The sequence below is a fragment of the Erigeron canadensis genome, chromosome 3, assembly GCF_010389155.1.
Source record: "Erigeron canadensis isolate Cc75 chromosome 3, C_canadensis_v1, whole genome shotgun sequence".
Classification (NCBI taxonomy): Eukaryota; Viridiplantae; Streptophyta; class Magnoliopsida; order Asterales; family Asteraceae; genus Erigeron; species Erigeron canadensis.
The window spans coordinates 35,551,494-35,567,741 of NC_057763.1; the positions used below are offsets into that span (position 1 = coordinate 35,551,494).

General features: G+C 35.7%; 2 protein-coding genes across 2 annotated transcripts; one reads left to right on the forward strand and one right to left on the reverse strand.

Annotated features, from left to right (window-relative positions):
• The first annotated feature begins 1,166 nt into the window (after positions 1 to 1,166).
• LOC122593496 (thioredoxin reductase NTRC-like) lies at positions 1,167 to 6,310 on the forward strand. Its single transcript, XM_043765916.1, has 10 exons — positions 1,167 to 1,437; positions 2,643 to 2,850; positions 2,931 to 3,036; positions 3,839 to 4,104; positions 4,204 to 4,483; positions 5,217 to 5,324; positions 5,407 to 5,493; positions 5,581 to 5,685; positions 5,819 to 5,949; positions 6,027 to 6,310. Exons 1-10 carry the CDS (start codon positions 1,212 to 1,214, stop codon positions 6,085 to 6,087), a joined length of 1,578 nt encoding a protein of 525 aa, XP_043621851.1. The 5' UTR covers positions 1,167 to 1,211; the 3' UTR covers positions 6,088 to 6,310.
• Positions 6,311 to 14,081: 7,771 nt separating this feature from the next.
• On the reverse strand, positions 14,082 to 14,973 carry LOC122594475 (protein MIZU-KUSSEI 1-like). The gene has a single exon (XM_043766923.1). It carries the CDS (start codon positions 14,921 to 14,923, stop codon positions 14,099 to 14,101), a length of 825 nt encoding a protein of 274 aa, XP_043622858.1. The 5' UTR covers positions 14,924 to 14,973; the 3' UTR covers positions 14,082 to 14,098.
• Positions 14,974 to 16,248: the final 1,275 nt, after the last annotated feature.

Consider the following 16,248-nt stretch of genomic DNA (forward strand, 5'->3'; position numbering starts at 1 on the left):
ACTATAGTGGTCTAGTATTGAAGAAATGCAACATAAAAATGTACGTCGTTACTTGAAATCTTGTCCTATATCCTTTTAACCATGTTACGTGATTTATCACTCCTATGTTAGTACGTTGCATATAATACAAGATGATGGAGACCATCAGAGGTTGGTTACCCTTTCTTGGGCCAACATACAATTTGAAGGTCTTTCGTTCCAAAGCAACTCAGAAAACAACAATCATATATGCTGGAAGTTATAGTTAGGATTTTCGTTTGTATAATATGTTTGGCAGCTGACAAAAATATTTGAGTTTGTAGTATTTGAATCTAAAATAACATTTTAAGGATTTCACGAGGTAGATTACAATTTCTTAGGAGATATATTTAGGTAACTTACCTTTTCTTATGTTTAAGTTCAACCTATATTACAGAAGCTATTTCACTTCAGATAGCTTATAATCTTATATCTAATTGAATTCATAAACAAGCAAATTTTTGATAAAGCGTAAGTTAAACCAAACACTATGTCTATATCATATAAACCAGATACTACTTATTATATTTCTTGAAATGTACTCACGTAACATGAATATTGGATTAATTCTCTAAAAAAATAAATTTGTAAACCTCATTTAGTACATACATCAAAAGGTGTTAGTGGCCTCCGGTTGGATTCAGGGCCGCTAGATTGTCTAATGTGAAAAATGTGTTTATTATGATTGTTACTTGTTAGAATATTATTTAAAAATAAAAATAATAAATATGTAAATTAACATATAAAATAGTATTTGATAAAGTAATATATGGTATCTGTTAAATAAGCGAAGTTCTTTATGACGTAGTATAAGCTATATTAAATTTATAATAAGGTGAAGGGAATATGAGGCTGTTAAAAATCTCTCACATACCCTTTTTTAAACCATAAAAATTATGGGATCAAACATTTATTCAAAATATTAAAATATTAGTATGTGGGTTTTCATCCAAATTAGGTGCATAACAGTTTCATAATCACTTTTAAATTATAAGAGTAATGATACGAGTAATATGATACTGCATAATTTTATTTTTTTTCACCTTATTACTCGTATAAACATAATTCAGTCGGGAAAAATAAGTAAGTATATCTCTATATATAAGTAGTCTGATAATAGAAAAATATAAAAATCAAAATAAGCTCGGTGCTAGAAAAAAACGTTAGTCAAAGTTCGTGATTTGAAGTCAAATATGAGCTTAATGGCGACAACTGCACAGGTGTCTACCGGAAAATATACCCTAATCCGCCGACCCATCTCTCCTATGTTGAATCCGTCGCTAACTACCAACAGAATCTTATTGGGTGGTCGACGCGCCACCACTACTCTCCGAGTTGACTCTCCGCCGCCGTCATTATCAATGCTCGTTAAAGCTTACATCACTACTCACCAGCCTACTTCTTTCTCTTCTTCTTCAGGTTATATCTTTTATATTTTTTCATTCCTTGTTGATATAATGATATATACATATAAAATGTCCACATATATAATATGTATATCAGTGCATGTATGTTCATACCTTGGTATTGTAATTTGTAAGTGGTAAAGTTTAAAACTTTACACCAACCTTTTTACTTAAATACAAGTATGCAAAATTTAGTTTTTTTCTTTTCTTTTTTTTTTTTTTTTAAAAAGCCCCAGGAAAAGAGAATGAGTATGCATACTTGAAATGACTTATTAGAGAGGCTTAATTCATGAACATTCATTTAGGATATTGGAATTAGTTGCTTCGGATTAATGCATGGAAATGTAATAAACTTATCGTTTTGCTATTTGGTGTATCTTACTTTAAAGCCTCAACTGTGTGTATTTAACTAATCTTTTTCATGAATGATGTACGCGGTCGTCTAGATAATAAGTAACCGTGAGATTTTTTTTAAGAAATGGATACATAGAATAGCAAAACAAGAAAAGTTTGTACATACACTAGCAAAGCAGGCAATGTTGGATATGTGCAATAGTAATGCAGGTAAAGTTGGATACATACAATAGGACAACGGGCATAGTTAATTACACGCTAATTTAGTGATATGTCGGCATAACTAGTCCCACATAAAGCGTTTACCTATTTGAGAAGGTTGGATAGGTTAATTGTGAAAAAGTAAATGTTAAATACACACCATAGAGTTGGATACACACAATATCAAAACTGGCAAAGTTTATCACAGCATTATGCACTAATCCCTGCTTTTTAGTTCAAGGCTCGAGTCCAAACCAGCTTGATTAAGCTGAAATGTATCTCTTGGGGCAATAATCTATTTATCTATCCGATGGAACAAAAAAGAAAGTCATATTGCCGGAAAGAGATGTTAATTAGTTTAGTAATATCAATTTTAAAGTGTGTGATCCATTTTAAATAGATACTATTGTTGAGAGGTTAGAACTTTAAATGTAAATTGGCTTCACAGAAGCAAGAAAGAGCAACATAAATTGATTGTGGGAAAGGAAACTTAGTAAAACAGTTTCACATTGCCAACACTTTCCAGGGGAGTGATTTAACATTCCTTTGCCAAAAGGCCATAACAATATAATATTTCCTTAAATGATAGTATTGCTAGGTGCTTATAGGTCCTTGTATAATAATAACCTATTGATTGTAATTTTGATGCAATGTTGTTTGCAGGGGATGGTGTTGAAAATTTGGTAATCATAGGTTCAGGACCTGCTGGTTACACGGCAGCGATCTACGCAGGTCGTGCAAATTTAAAGCCAGTGGTGTTTGAAGGATATCAGGCAGGTGGTGTTCCTGGTGGACAATTGATGACTACTACAGAAGTAGAGAATTTTCCAGGATTTCCAGATGGAATCACTGGTCCAGACTTGATGGATAAGTAAGTAAAAGCTATGTTTTCAAGTTACTATGATCATCACTTAAACCAGAAGAATGAAACCTTGTGCTTTTGAACATTAGAATGCGGAGTCAAGCTGAGCATTGGGGAGCAGAGCTTTATCAAGAAGATGTAGAATTTGTTGATGTGAATACTAGTCCTTTTACTGTACAAAGTAGCGACCGTAAGGTGATGCATATTATAGATAAAATGTGTTATTATAAGTTTTATGAGCTACCCCCTAATTAAAGTGCCATGAAAGCATAAACTAAAAATGTTTTCACATTTAATCTGTTATCTGTTGATGTAATATATGATTCTTGCATTCGTGTTATGTGATGAGCAATTAGTGAGCATCATTAGTTTGCAATCTTACGATGCCTTGATGCGAAATAGGAATTAAATAAATTAGTTAAATGAATAATAAATGTTAACCTAGAGCAGGTGTAACATAGAAGATAAGATCCAGATGATTGATGATGATGGAAAGTCAAGGCTATCAGCAAGAGAAAAAAAATTATAATCACTGTTCTGATTTTGCTGAACGTTTGTGTCTGAAGATAGTTTCATTAGTTATTTGTTGCATCTTCTTGTTTAAAATTAGGTGTTTTAGGAAGAAGTGTGATTGGTCATAAAAGAGAAGTAGAAAATGTGTGATAGAAGAGGAAAGAAAGCATGGAATTGGAAAGGAATATCAACCCTCTACTATGTTATATTCTATTCATTGAGTAAAATGGATTTGACGTTACTAGTAGTCATTAGAGTTATAGAGTGTCGACTCCTCCTGAGAAGCTACGCATTATGAGTCAGTAGATATAAACCCCATTTATTTCTCTTTTTTCTTTATATGATAACAAAGATGCCATAATCCTTTATTTTATATATTATTTGATGTAGTATGATGATACTTGCAAACTGACTGGAAATCCGTAACTTCTACACAATTATATTGGTGACATTGGTAATACTCACACTTTATCGTCATTTCCAGGTAAAGTGTAATAGTATTATAGTGGCTACAGGAGCGACTGCTAAACGACTCAAATTACCTCGTGAAGACGAGTTCTGGAGTAGGGGAATTAGTGCATGTGCAATATGTGATGGAGCATCACCACTTTTTAAGGGTCAAGTCCTTGCTGTTGTTGGTGGAGGTGACACAGCCACCGAAGAAGCAATATATTTGACTAAATATGCACGCCATGTACATTTACTTGTACGCAGAGATCAATTAAGGGCATCAAGAGCTATGCAAGATAGGTTAGTTTTTCTTTACTAAGTTGCTAATGATTTGTTGCACTTTTAAGTTTGAAGTCCTTGAATGTTTGTATAACAGGTTGATTATGACGAATATTTCAGAGTTTTTGATAATCCAAATATCACGGTACACTACAACACAGAGACGGTTGATGTTGTGAGCAATACAAAAGGGCAGATGTCTGGTATCTTGATCAGAAAACTTGATACAGGAGAGGAATCAGTACTGGAGGCTAAAGGACTATTTTATGGAATTGGTCATTCTCCTAACAGCCAATTGCTTGGGGGCCAAGTTGATCTTGATGACACGGGGTATATTTTGGTTGAGGACAGAACCGCAAAGACTTCCATTCGAGGAGTTTTCGCTGCTGGAGATGTTCAGGTAACATATCAAATTAGAAAGTTTTACAGTTTCTTGAAGGCTGAAATAAAAAGTACACTCAAGTTTATAGAGGTAAATCAAGAAGGCACAACAAGTTACGTATTTATGTTTCAGTGTTTCTAAGGGTTTGGACTTTGGGTAACTATGGACACCCTAAGTAGTAGAAGTAATGACATTATTGTAGGATGTTCGATCTAGAAGTCATGAAACAACTTTTATAGATCTGGTTTACTAAGTAGGTATATATACATAATTATATACATATACAGACAACTTGCCATATCCATAGTTATCAGAATCTGTGAATACCTGTATCTATGTACAATGCACATGTATCATTAAATTTCCTTGCATAAGAGATGTACAGATTTCCTCACTTGCTTAAAGTTATAATCTTTTTGGTAATTTGTTCATTATCTCTTTAGAATTTGTCTAGATTCTTATATTTAAATATGTTCTTGTGAACCACTGTTGATGTTCTAGTACTGGGTCTGTGAACTTCCATGTTCTTTGAGCAACATTAGATTGTTACAAGTTTTAATTCTTTGAAAAGTCTAGCGTGTTTTTAATCTTCATAAGTCAACACCAGTTGCTGGTGGCCCATACTATGTGAATTTTGCCCAAAGTTGCAGCAAAATGTCAGGGAGTTGTAGTTAATTACTTAATTAATAGTCTATATGAAGTTGTGACCATTTTTATATTTGATATACTAATTTGGCTAACCACTTGTTAGGACCATGAATGGAGGCAAGCCATTACTGCAGCTGGATCAGGATGCATTGCTGCTCTCTCAGCGGAGAGATATCTTGCCAGCAATAATCTTCTTGTTGAATTTCATCAGGTATTTGACTTGCTGATTTTGTAGGTTTTTATTTACAGAATGGGTTTCTAACAATAACGGGTCTCTTTCATTCTTGTCACAGCCCCATCCTGAAGAAGTTAAGAGTGAACTTACACAAAGAGATGAAAAGGAAGGATTTGATATTACAATTACCAAACACAAGGGTCAGGTATGCTGATATTTTATGCCTTTGGTGTCGCAATAGGGTCTCAGTTTCATGGTTTCATGCTGTATCTTTCCTTTTGTTTTTCCACAGTATGCAGTGCGTAAGTTGTACCATGAAAGTCCTAGGCTCATTTGTGTGTTATACACGGCACCATCATGTGGTCCATGTAGGACCTTGAAGCCCATTCTCAGTAAGGTAACTTGTGTTTTAGTATAATCTATACAAAAATGCTCTAGTTTTACTCCAAGAAGTATAACCCCTAACATTCAGTCTTATCATATTGATTCTGCTATTTGTCACTAAAGTTATAAACATTAACTAATGGCAGGTGATAGATGAATTTGACCAGAATGTCCACTATGTTGAGATCGATATAGAAGAAGATGCAGAAATTGCCGAGGCAGCAAATATCATGGGTACACCATGTGTCCAATTCTTTAAGCATAAAGAAATGATCAGGTTGCTTTTTCTATTTTCTATAACATAAGTTCCCCAAGTCGGTAAATTTTAAAACATTTTATGTCTGAAATATGCAGAAGTGTATCAGGGGTCAAAATGAAGAAAGAGTACAGAGAATTTATTGCTGCAAACAAGTAACCCTTGCATGAAATTACAGTTTGCTTCTATGCTGAATTTCAAGACCACTTAGAATTCTTTGTTCCAGTTTTTCAAATGATTAAATTTTTTGGAATAGTTGTTTTGATGAATACCTGAGTATTGAGAGAGATGACAAATGCTTGGACATTTTAAGTTCTTGTGGAAATTTGTTGTGAACTAACAAAATATGATAGTATGAAAATACTTGAACTTGGATCTCCTACCCTTTTCTTTATAATCATCCAATTTGTTTTACCAACTTGGTTCCCGAGTTATTTTTTATTTTCTACAAACTAGTGTTATACCCTGTCGTTGACCGGGGATAACAATTAGACTTATACTTTAATGCGGGTCATGATTTTAATATGTCAACTATTACCATTGGACAATAAAACTTATCCGTAAACAATACAACGTAAATCATAAAACACAAAACTTTGGTGGCGAAATAATAATTGTAACCTTTCTTGAAAGATAAAAATAAGAAGATAAAAACTTTGACGGTGAAAAAAAAGTCTAAAACTGTAAGTACCATGAATTATCAAAAATAAAACTTTAATGGTCAAAATACAAAAGTCCTAAAAAAAGAAGTTAGTGGTTAAGGGTGAAACAAAACTACCTTAAAAGTAATGATATCAATCAAAATAAAAAATAAAAACACAAAAAAGGCAAGTGACATCAATAAAACACAAAGAAGGCAACTGTCATCTACACAACACACTAGCTAAGAAATGAAAAAAAAGAAAAAGCTTTAATGGTAAAATTACAAAAGTTAAAAAAAAAAAGTTAGCGGTTAAGGGTAAAACAATACTACTCTAAAAGTAATGATATAAATCAAAATAAAAAATAAGAACACAAAGAAGGCAAGTGACATCAATAAAACACAAAGAAGACAACTGTCATCTACACAACACAGTAGCTAAGAAATGAAGAAAAAAAACACTAAGCAGGCAGGCTAGCTGCTGAGCCAACAGTCAGGCAAACTGCTTCACTGTTCACGCAAAAATAGTTTAAATAGGTTATAATTATGGTGTTGGTAAAAGGGCGAGATTGAGGCTTATAGAATGCAAGTGGTAGTATGAATGATTTGTAAAAGTTCATGTACACTTGTTGACATATTGTATTGCAGCAAAAGTGATTATCGAGATTTTAAACTGTATGATCAAGACTATAATAATCAGATTATAGGGCTATTCATTAGAGACATAATTTTGGAAAAACACTCCCCTCAAGAGGTTTCTCGACACATATTTCTTATTTGATACCTAGTTTAAGAAGCTAGTATAAGCTAGAATGCTCTTAAAATTTACAAAATTATGTTAAGTTGAAGTGAATCACAGTTATTAACAATTATATTGTAGAAATACAACGAAATTCATCGGTAATGATGAAACCTTATATAATTGGTTGCAAACCAAATGGTTGAGGTGAGGTACCTAGCGAAATTAATAATTGGGAGGTCATGAGCTTGAGTCTTATATGTGATAAAATATTGAGATTTCATGTTTGGTCACTTATGATGGGTTTGCTTTTATGAAGAGTGGATATGATTGCTTATTGTCATGTCAATGATCCCAATTTGACGTTAGAAAAGAAATTTAAATTTTCTTTCATCATTTTATATAAAAAAAAAACAAGAATATGGTAGGATTAACAAAATAGACATTGCTAGTAATAATAGTATGGATGAGATTCCTTAAAATTATAATTTAAAGGTAAAGTTGAAAGCATATTGACCTTTGGATTGAAATCAAAAGTCAAAATTCAAATATCATTTTTGAATCTTGACTCTTATAGACATGGTGATACATTAGTGCTTGGCTGCTTGGACCATGTGAAGATAGATGGGATAATCTTAAGAAATTGGGTTTGACACAAAACTAGTGTTTACCATGTGGTGTAGACATGAATTAGTTGCCATCCACCCCTTTCTTTGGCAATATTTGTTCCTTTCATCATCTTAATTACTTATCTAACACCTCCTAGAGCTGGAAATTCTACAAATATATATGAAATAATATATAAACACCACCAAAATGGCCTAGTAGTCAAACGTGCTCATATCATTACAAAAGGTCTCTGGTAAGCAAACATCTTGGCTGTAGCTAAAGCAAGGCTCATAAAAAGTTAACCTTATGAATACCTTAGTTAAGTCACATACATTTGAGTCAAAGACTTGTCTTCATCAGATAACATGGATAGGAAAAACCATTTTCGTTTACTAGTTTACTTGAAATAATACATAAGCTAAATCTTTTGCTATTTTAAATTTACAATTTAGTTTAAAATTACAAGCTGGCCTTTTAGTTCCAGCATGATAATACATTTATAGATATGTATAGAATACAAAATACATATGTTCTTTCCTTTTGTAATTGTAATATCTGGTAACACTTTCAGATGGAACATGATCAATGAACTATCGAACTTGTGCTCCACGAATGTGGTCCTAACAAATCAGTAATAATTATTTATCAATTGACAAATAAGAATGATGAGTATTAATTGAACCCCTCAACTTGTTTTGCTTTTGTAATTTTAATACTCGTATTAACGTTGGTGTAAGTTTAGACTCCATGTATGTGTAATTATGACCCCAATCATTGTATAAGCAAACAAATACAATAATTTGGTTATGGACTTGCTCAAGTGTTTTTTCTCAACAGTTTTTTTTTACTCCGTTCCGACATTTTGTGAATAACTAATAGCTCAAAACAGAGGTGGACGTGGTACCAAAGGAGTCCTCCTTGAAATTTTAGTTTTGACATGTATTTTTTAAAAATTTTCATATGGTTCTTTAAATTTTGATCCCTCTTTAATCTTTTATTTTAAGATTTTTTAATATTGTCTCCTCTTAAAAAAAATTTGGTACCACTTATTGTTCAATTAACTGAAAAGCTAGACTTTAACATTTCAGCAAATATATATTTTGTTTTTATATAGCAGTAAATTGTAGACAATAGCTATTAAAAGTCAACCTCAAATTAATGTTTGGTCGTATTTAATTATTTTGGTATCTTTGACTGCATCTTATAATTAAGCATGTGCAGAATAATTAGTCTTTGATAACGTTAGTGAGTCAAGTTTGTTATGAGTCAGTCCTATTTTAGTGGAGTCTTCCGTTAGATCAGGTAATAGGCTAGTGAACCGTTGGAGTTGTATGCCTATATAAGGTTTTGATTTTCTGTATGTTTTACAATTCAATAAACACATAAACATTCCACCACTTAGAATTACATTTTTCGTTTGTTCTTGTGTCTTGCTTACCTGTGTTGTGTACACAAATTCACCACCTGTATTTGCTCAATCTTTAACAAGTGGTATCAAAGCCACACACACTCACACCGATCATGTCGGACCTGCAATTAGTCGGCGGCATAAAGAAGCTCAACAACTCGAATTACAATGCGTGGTCAACCTGCATCATGTCTTATCTGCAGGGTCAAGACCTTTGGGAGGTTGTTGACGGGTCTGAAACCGTTCAGCCTGTGCAAGATGACGCCAACATGACGATCAAGAAGTGGAAGGTGAAGGCTGGTAAAGCAATGTTTGTGCTCAAGACTACGGTGGAAGATGAACTTCTGGAACACATCAGGGAAGCTGACTCTCCCAAGGAAGCATGGGACACCTTGTCAGCATTGTTCTCGAAAAAGAATGACACCAAACTTCAACTGCTAGAGAATGAATTGCTTTCGGTGTCACAACGGGATCTAACAATCCCTCAATTTTTTCATAAAGTTAAAACTTTGTGCAGGGAAATTGGAGAGCTAGATGTTCAAGCAAAGATTGGTGAGCCGCGTATGAAGAGGATCATTATTCATGGCCTGAAGCCTGAGTTTCAATCCTTTGTTGCAGCTATCCAGGGGTGGCCAACACAACCATCCTTGGTAGAGTTCGAGAACTTGCTGGCCAGCCAAGAATCTTTGGCCAAGCAAGTGGGTGGAGTCACAATCAAGACCGAAGATGAAGCTCTGTACGTTCAGAGAAGTCGATCAAAGGGTCGTGAAAATCAGTCACGGTCAACCAAGCCTTGGGAAAAATCGAAACAACATGGTGATGGAAAGAAGCAAAGATCACAGGAGAAGGAGACAGAGTCCAGTGACCGAAAATCCCAACATCATGAAAAACGCTTTCCGTATAAGTGTTATCAATGTGGTCGTCGGGGTCACATGGCAAAGAAGTGCCCGGAGAAACCACATGAAGAAGGGAATTCAGCTACGGTTCAGGCTGAAGATGCATGGGATGCAGAGGCGAACTTGGCATGTGAAGAAGAAGACACAGCCTACACAGCCACAACTGAGTCTAAAAGCAGCAAACTAGACGAATGGGTGGTTGATTCGGGCTGCTCGAATCACATGACAGGTGATAAAAACAAGCTGTCAAATCCAGTCCAATATGGAGGCAGTCGTGTTGTGGTGATCGCTGACAATTCACGGCTAAATATCGCTCACCTAGGCGATGTGAACCTCTCAGATAAATCAACAGAGGGAAGCTATATACTTGATAATGTCTACCACGTTCCAGGTGTGAAGAAAAACTTGTTGTCTGTTCCTCAGTTAACTTCAAAGGGAAATTATGTTCTCTTTGGCCCAGATGATGTACGTGTGTATGAACAGTTTGAGACGAAATCTGTTCCAGTCATTCAAGGCCATAAGAAGGAGGCAGTGTATGTCTTGTCTGCTGAGTCAGCATTTACAGAAAGCACAAGACAAAGTAAGAATGTGGATCTGTGGCATATGCGTTTGGGGCATGTAAATTACGACAAGTTGGGTCGGATGATGAAGAAAGAAACTGTTGATGGGCTTCCAAACTTTCATGTAAAACCTGATTCGGTGTGTGCAGGTTGCCAATATGGCAAAGCCCATCAGCAACCCTACGCAGACTCAACCCATCGATCATCGAAGCCTCTCGAACTAGTCCATACTGATGTTTTTGGACCTGTTAAACAACAATCGATCGGAGGTAAGCGATTTATGATCACATTTATTGATGACTTCTCACGTTATTTGTGGGTATCTTTCATGAAAGAAAAAGGGGAAGCTTTGTCAAAGTTTAAAGAATTCAAAATAGAAGCAGAATGTGAGACAAAGTGCAAGGTGAAGATGCTTCGATCTGATAATGGAGGAGAGTATCTATCGAAAGAGTTTTCTGTTTTCCTTAGTAAGTCACAGATCAAAAGGCAACTCACATGTCGCCATACTCCACAGCAAAATGGCGTCTCAGAACGAAAGAACAGGCACCTTGGAGAAGTATGTCGTAGCATGTGCCATGGGAAGAATGTTCCTGGTAGATTTTGGGCAGAGGCAATGAAAACTGCAGCTTATGTCATTAACCGACTACCACAAGAAGGGTTGGAGTTTGTATCGCCATATGAACGATTGTTTCAGATCAAACCCACTGTAAGTCATCTACGAGTATTTGGCAGTGTTTGTTATGTATTCATTCCTAATCATCTCAGACACAAATTGGAAAAGAAGGCTACTCGGTGTATCTTTGTGGGTTATGATTCAGAGAAGAAGGGTTGGAAGTGTTGTGATCCAACAACAAACAATTGTTATGTTTCACGAGATGTAGTATTTGATGAAGCTTCATCATGGTGGGCTGCTGATGAGAAAACTCTGCCAGACACACAACAACTAAAGGATGACCTAGAAGCTAAAAAGGTCAGCCTAAGTTTTGACAATGAAGAAGCCAATGAACCTGAGATCCAACAGGCAGAAAATACTGAAGAACCACAAGTTCAGCAGCAGCCAAGCTTAAGACGCTCATCTCGGGTTCGAACCCAGAATCCAAAATATGCCAATATTGCTACAGTTGAGGAGGGTTTTATTGAGCCCGAGTCGTTTGAAGAAGCAAGGCAAGAAACAGGTTGGATGGAAGCAATGAAAAGTGAAATGGACGCATTAATCAAGAATGAAACGTGGGATTTAGTCCCACTTCCAGTAGATGCAAAACCCATTACTTGTAAATGGGTTTACAAGGTTAAACGAAAACCGGACGGGTCAGTTGAAAGGCTTAAAGCCCGTCTTGTAGCACGAGGGTTCTCACAACAACCAGGAGTAGATTTTGAAGAGACTTTTAGTCCGGTTGCAAAGTTAACTACTGTTCGTGTAATTCTTGCATTGGCTGTGAATAAGGGTTGGATTCTCTGGCAAATGGACGTTCACAATGCTTTCTTGTATGGCGATTTAGATCGGGTGATCTTCATGGAGCAGCCTACAGGGTTTGAAAGTTTAGTTCATTCTAGGTATGTGTGCAAACTTAAGAAAGCTATTTATGGTTTAAAGCAGTCACCACGTGCGTGGTTTGGTAAAATAGCTGAGTTTCTTGAACATAATGGTTTTTCGAGTACCTCAGCTGATGCGAGTTTGTTTGTCAAACGTAGTGGTTCTAAGGTTGCTATAGTTGTAATTTATGTAGACGACTTAGTTCTCACGGGGGATCCTAAAGAAGAACTGGAACAATTGAAGGAGAACTTGAAAACTCGGTTCAAGATGAAGGATTTGGGGCTGCTGCAACACTTCCTTGGGCTTGAAATTAAATATGAAAGTGATGGGTTGATACTACATCAAGCTCAGTATGTTCGGAATCTCCTTAGTAAGTTTGGTATGAGCAATGCAAAGTGTGCCTCAACACCAATTGAACCAAACATCAAGTTATATGCAGATGAAGGCAGGAAAGTTGAAGATGCTACTGAATACAGAAAGATTATCGGTAGTCTAATCTATTTGACACTAACTAGACCCGACATTGCCTTTGCAGTTGGTGTTTTGAGCAGGTTCATGCAAGATCCAAAAAGGCCCCATTTGTTTGCTGCACGAAGAATGTTGAGGTACTTAAAGAACACAACAACTGTTGGAGTTAAGTTCACCAAGTCTGACACATCAGAAATTATAGGATACTCTGATTCAGATTTCGCGGGTGATCTAGATATGAGACGGTCTACAACAGGTTATGTCTTTATGGTGGGTTTGAGTCCTGTGTCGTGGTGCAGTAAGAGGCATCCCATGGTTGCTCTATCAACAGCAGAGGCTGAATATCGAGCTGCAGCTGTGGCAGCTCAAGAACTCATGTGGCTCATACAGTTGTTAAAAGATTTGAACCAGGAGGTGGAGGTACCAGTCAAGTTACTGTGTGATAATCAGCCTGCAATCCAGTTGGCACAGAATCCAACTCTTCACGCTCGCACTAAACACATTGAGGTGCACTACCATTTTGTTCGTGAAAAAGTCTTGCAAGGAGAAATTGACATTCAGTATATCAACACAAGTGATCAAGTAGCTGACTTACTCACCAAGGGGCTTCCGCTGCCAAGATTAAAGAAACTGTGTGCTCAGTTGAAGCTAAAGAATGCTGAGGTTGAGGGGGAGTATTAAAAGTCAACCTCAAATTAATGTTTGGTCGTATTTAATTATTTTGGTATCTTTGACTGCATCTTGAAATTAAGCATGTGCAGAATAATTAGTCTTTGATAACGTTAGTGAGTCAAGTTTGTTATGGGTCAGTCCTATTTTAGTGGAGTCTTCCGTTAGATCAGGTAATAGGCTAGTGAACCGTTGGAGTTGTATGCCTATATAAGGTTTTGATTTTCTGTATGTTTTACAATTCAATAAACACATAAACATTCCACCACTTAGAATTACATTTTTCGTTTTTTTCTTGTGTCTTGCTTACCTGTGTTGTGTACACAAATTCACCACCTGTGTTTGCTCAATCTTTAACAATAGCTACTCACATATTTGTCATTTTCAAGTGAATACATTTCATCCAATCCCAAATAACATTTAAAAACGTAATGAAATAACCAAAGTCTAAATCCCAATTCATTTCACTAAATATATAGTTCAAGTGGTATCACAAAAAGACACTCAACTTTTACTTTTAATAGTAACTTTAAACAGGTAACTCATCACAAACGTTATACTAGCAGTATATTAAAAATAAAAATAAAAAGGACCTTTTTTGTATACGTATAGTATAATATTACTATTACTATGATCAATCCGCATCTTTATATTCTAAGTAGAAATATACTGAGTTCAGGCCCACCACTGCCGTCCGGGTTCATCATATAAAACGCCTCCGAGTCACGACTGCCCACAACTCGTTCAAACCTCGCTCTCATATATAACAACTCTCCTTGACTTTTTCCTCCTAACTTCCCGCCATCTTCAACTACCGGTATAACGCCCGCACCAGCCGAGATACTTTGAACCGTGCTAAGCACGTGCCAGTCACTCTCATTACACGCGCGTGTTTGCGCGTACCCACATTTCTTCCCATTACAATACATACTCCACATTGGTTCATGAAACAATTTCATGTTATTAGGACCGTGTAATTTTTCGCACTCCAGTGCAATTCTGACTAACCCTGATGACATTTCTCTGACTAAAGCCGCGGTTGAAACCGCCAGCTCCACGATTAATATCGGTTGGGTTCTCGGGTCGTATTGGACCGCGAAGCTGACGTGGCCTCTGCGGTTACCGAAGAGTGTCCCGGTCACTTTACGACCGGGGGAGGGCTTTAGAGATAGGCGGTGATGATTGGGTATAGTAAGCCATTTACATGTTGGCATTAGAAGTGAAGGAATTGATATAATGTTGATAACTGAATGGAGAAATGATGAGAACCCGAAAAGGCCAGGTGGGCCGCAACCAATTTGAGGAGGGTAGTGTCGTCGTTTTCTAACGAAAGGTTTGTCGTCAGATGTTGATGAGTTCATTGGATGATCGACGATGAAAGAAGTCGAGGAGATGTAGTTTGATGGAATTATCGCGGAAGTGCTCTTGCAACTGCTGGTTCGAGGAAGAGACGGAAAACGATGGTTTGTCATATCTCACTAGCTAATAGCTGTGATTTCTAATATCTTGCTAGTTGTTTTCTCTTTTTAACACGAAAGTTTTGGTAATGATAGTGGAGGGAGGGAGGGGGGTTGTATTTAAAGGCCGGGAATAATATTGTCATGCGTGAATGAGTGCATTTGTTTATGTCTTGATTCCATATTTTTCTTTAATTTTTTTTTTATATATGCTTTCTTTGTATTTTTTATGTTGAGCTTTGTTTTGTATAATCATTTGGGATGAGATATGTTCGAATTATTAAATGTTAATGAAGTGAAACTTTGAATATAAAACATAATTTATAATTTAGTTGTATGGTCGATAACTCTATATACGTACATATTATATGTTACAGCCATTAATCATAATGCTTACACGTGCCGCCAATTGTTATAATTGGTGATTGAATTAGTTTAAGCTAATGGTAAATCATTGTGACTGCTTAATTTGATGCTTTTGAGTAGTGGGACTTGATAAATGAGTAATGATACCCACGATTCGCTGGAAAGGTGGTACGTCCTTGACTTGGTTTGATTATTGCTTTCGTTTAAAATTGGTATTTTTTTTTTCATTTACAATTGAACTAATATATATATTATACGGGAAAGGGGAATATAAGGTTGTCCGGTACCTAAGCTTAGATGTGGAACCCCTCACATACTAATGTTTTATTATTTCTTGTTTAATGAATAAATGCATGAGCCCCATGACTTTTATGGATTAAAAAAATAATATGTGAGTGTTTCACACTTAAGTTAAAAATAATATTTTATATATATACATACTAGTCATAGATGTAACGGTGTAGTAACGTCGTCGGTGGCAGCGACGGGTGGCGACGACGGCAACGGTACCGGTGTGATATTATGTAAAGTTAATTGATGTGAAACGAGGTAGTGTAGCTATTTAATAGATAATGTCATATGTAATAAATTAAGTTAGTTAATGATATTATAGATATTTTAAGTGAAAATCTTTAAAATAATAAATAAAAAAAAGGACATTTCGGGATTTTAATAACTAAATTGAAAAAAATAGATGCTTTATATTTATAACTAAATTCTGGAACAACATTCATGTTCATTGTTATTAATAGTAACCATGTCTCCTAATTTTGGACATGTGGCATTACAAGATTTTGACAAGTGGTATTGTCCTCTTTTTGTCAACATTATTACTTCCGTTCTATCGCTTGAATCATTGCGTCTCGTTTTAGATTTTTTTTTTTTTTAAAAAAATTTGGTTCAGTTGTACACTTTTTTTCTTTTGGACCTTTGGAATTTATTTTAAATTCCAGCGGTTCGAGAGGAGCCACCAA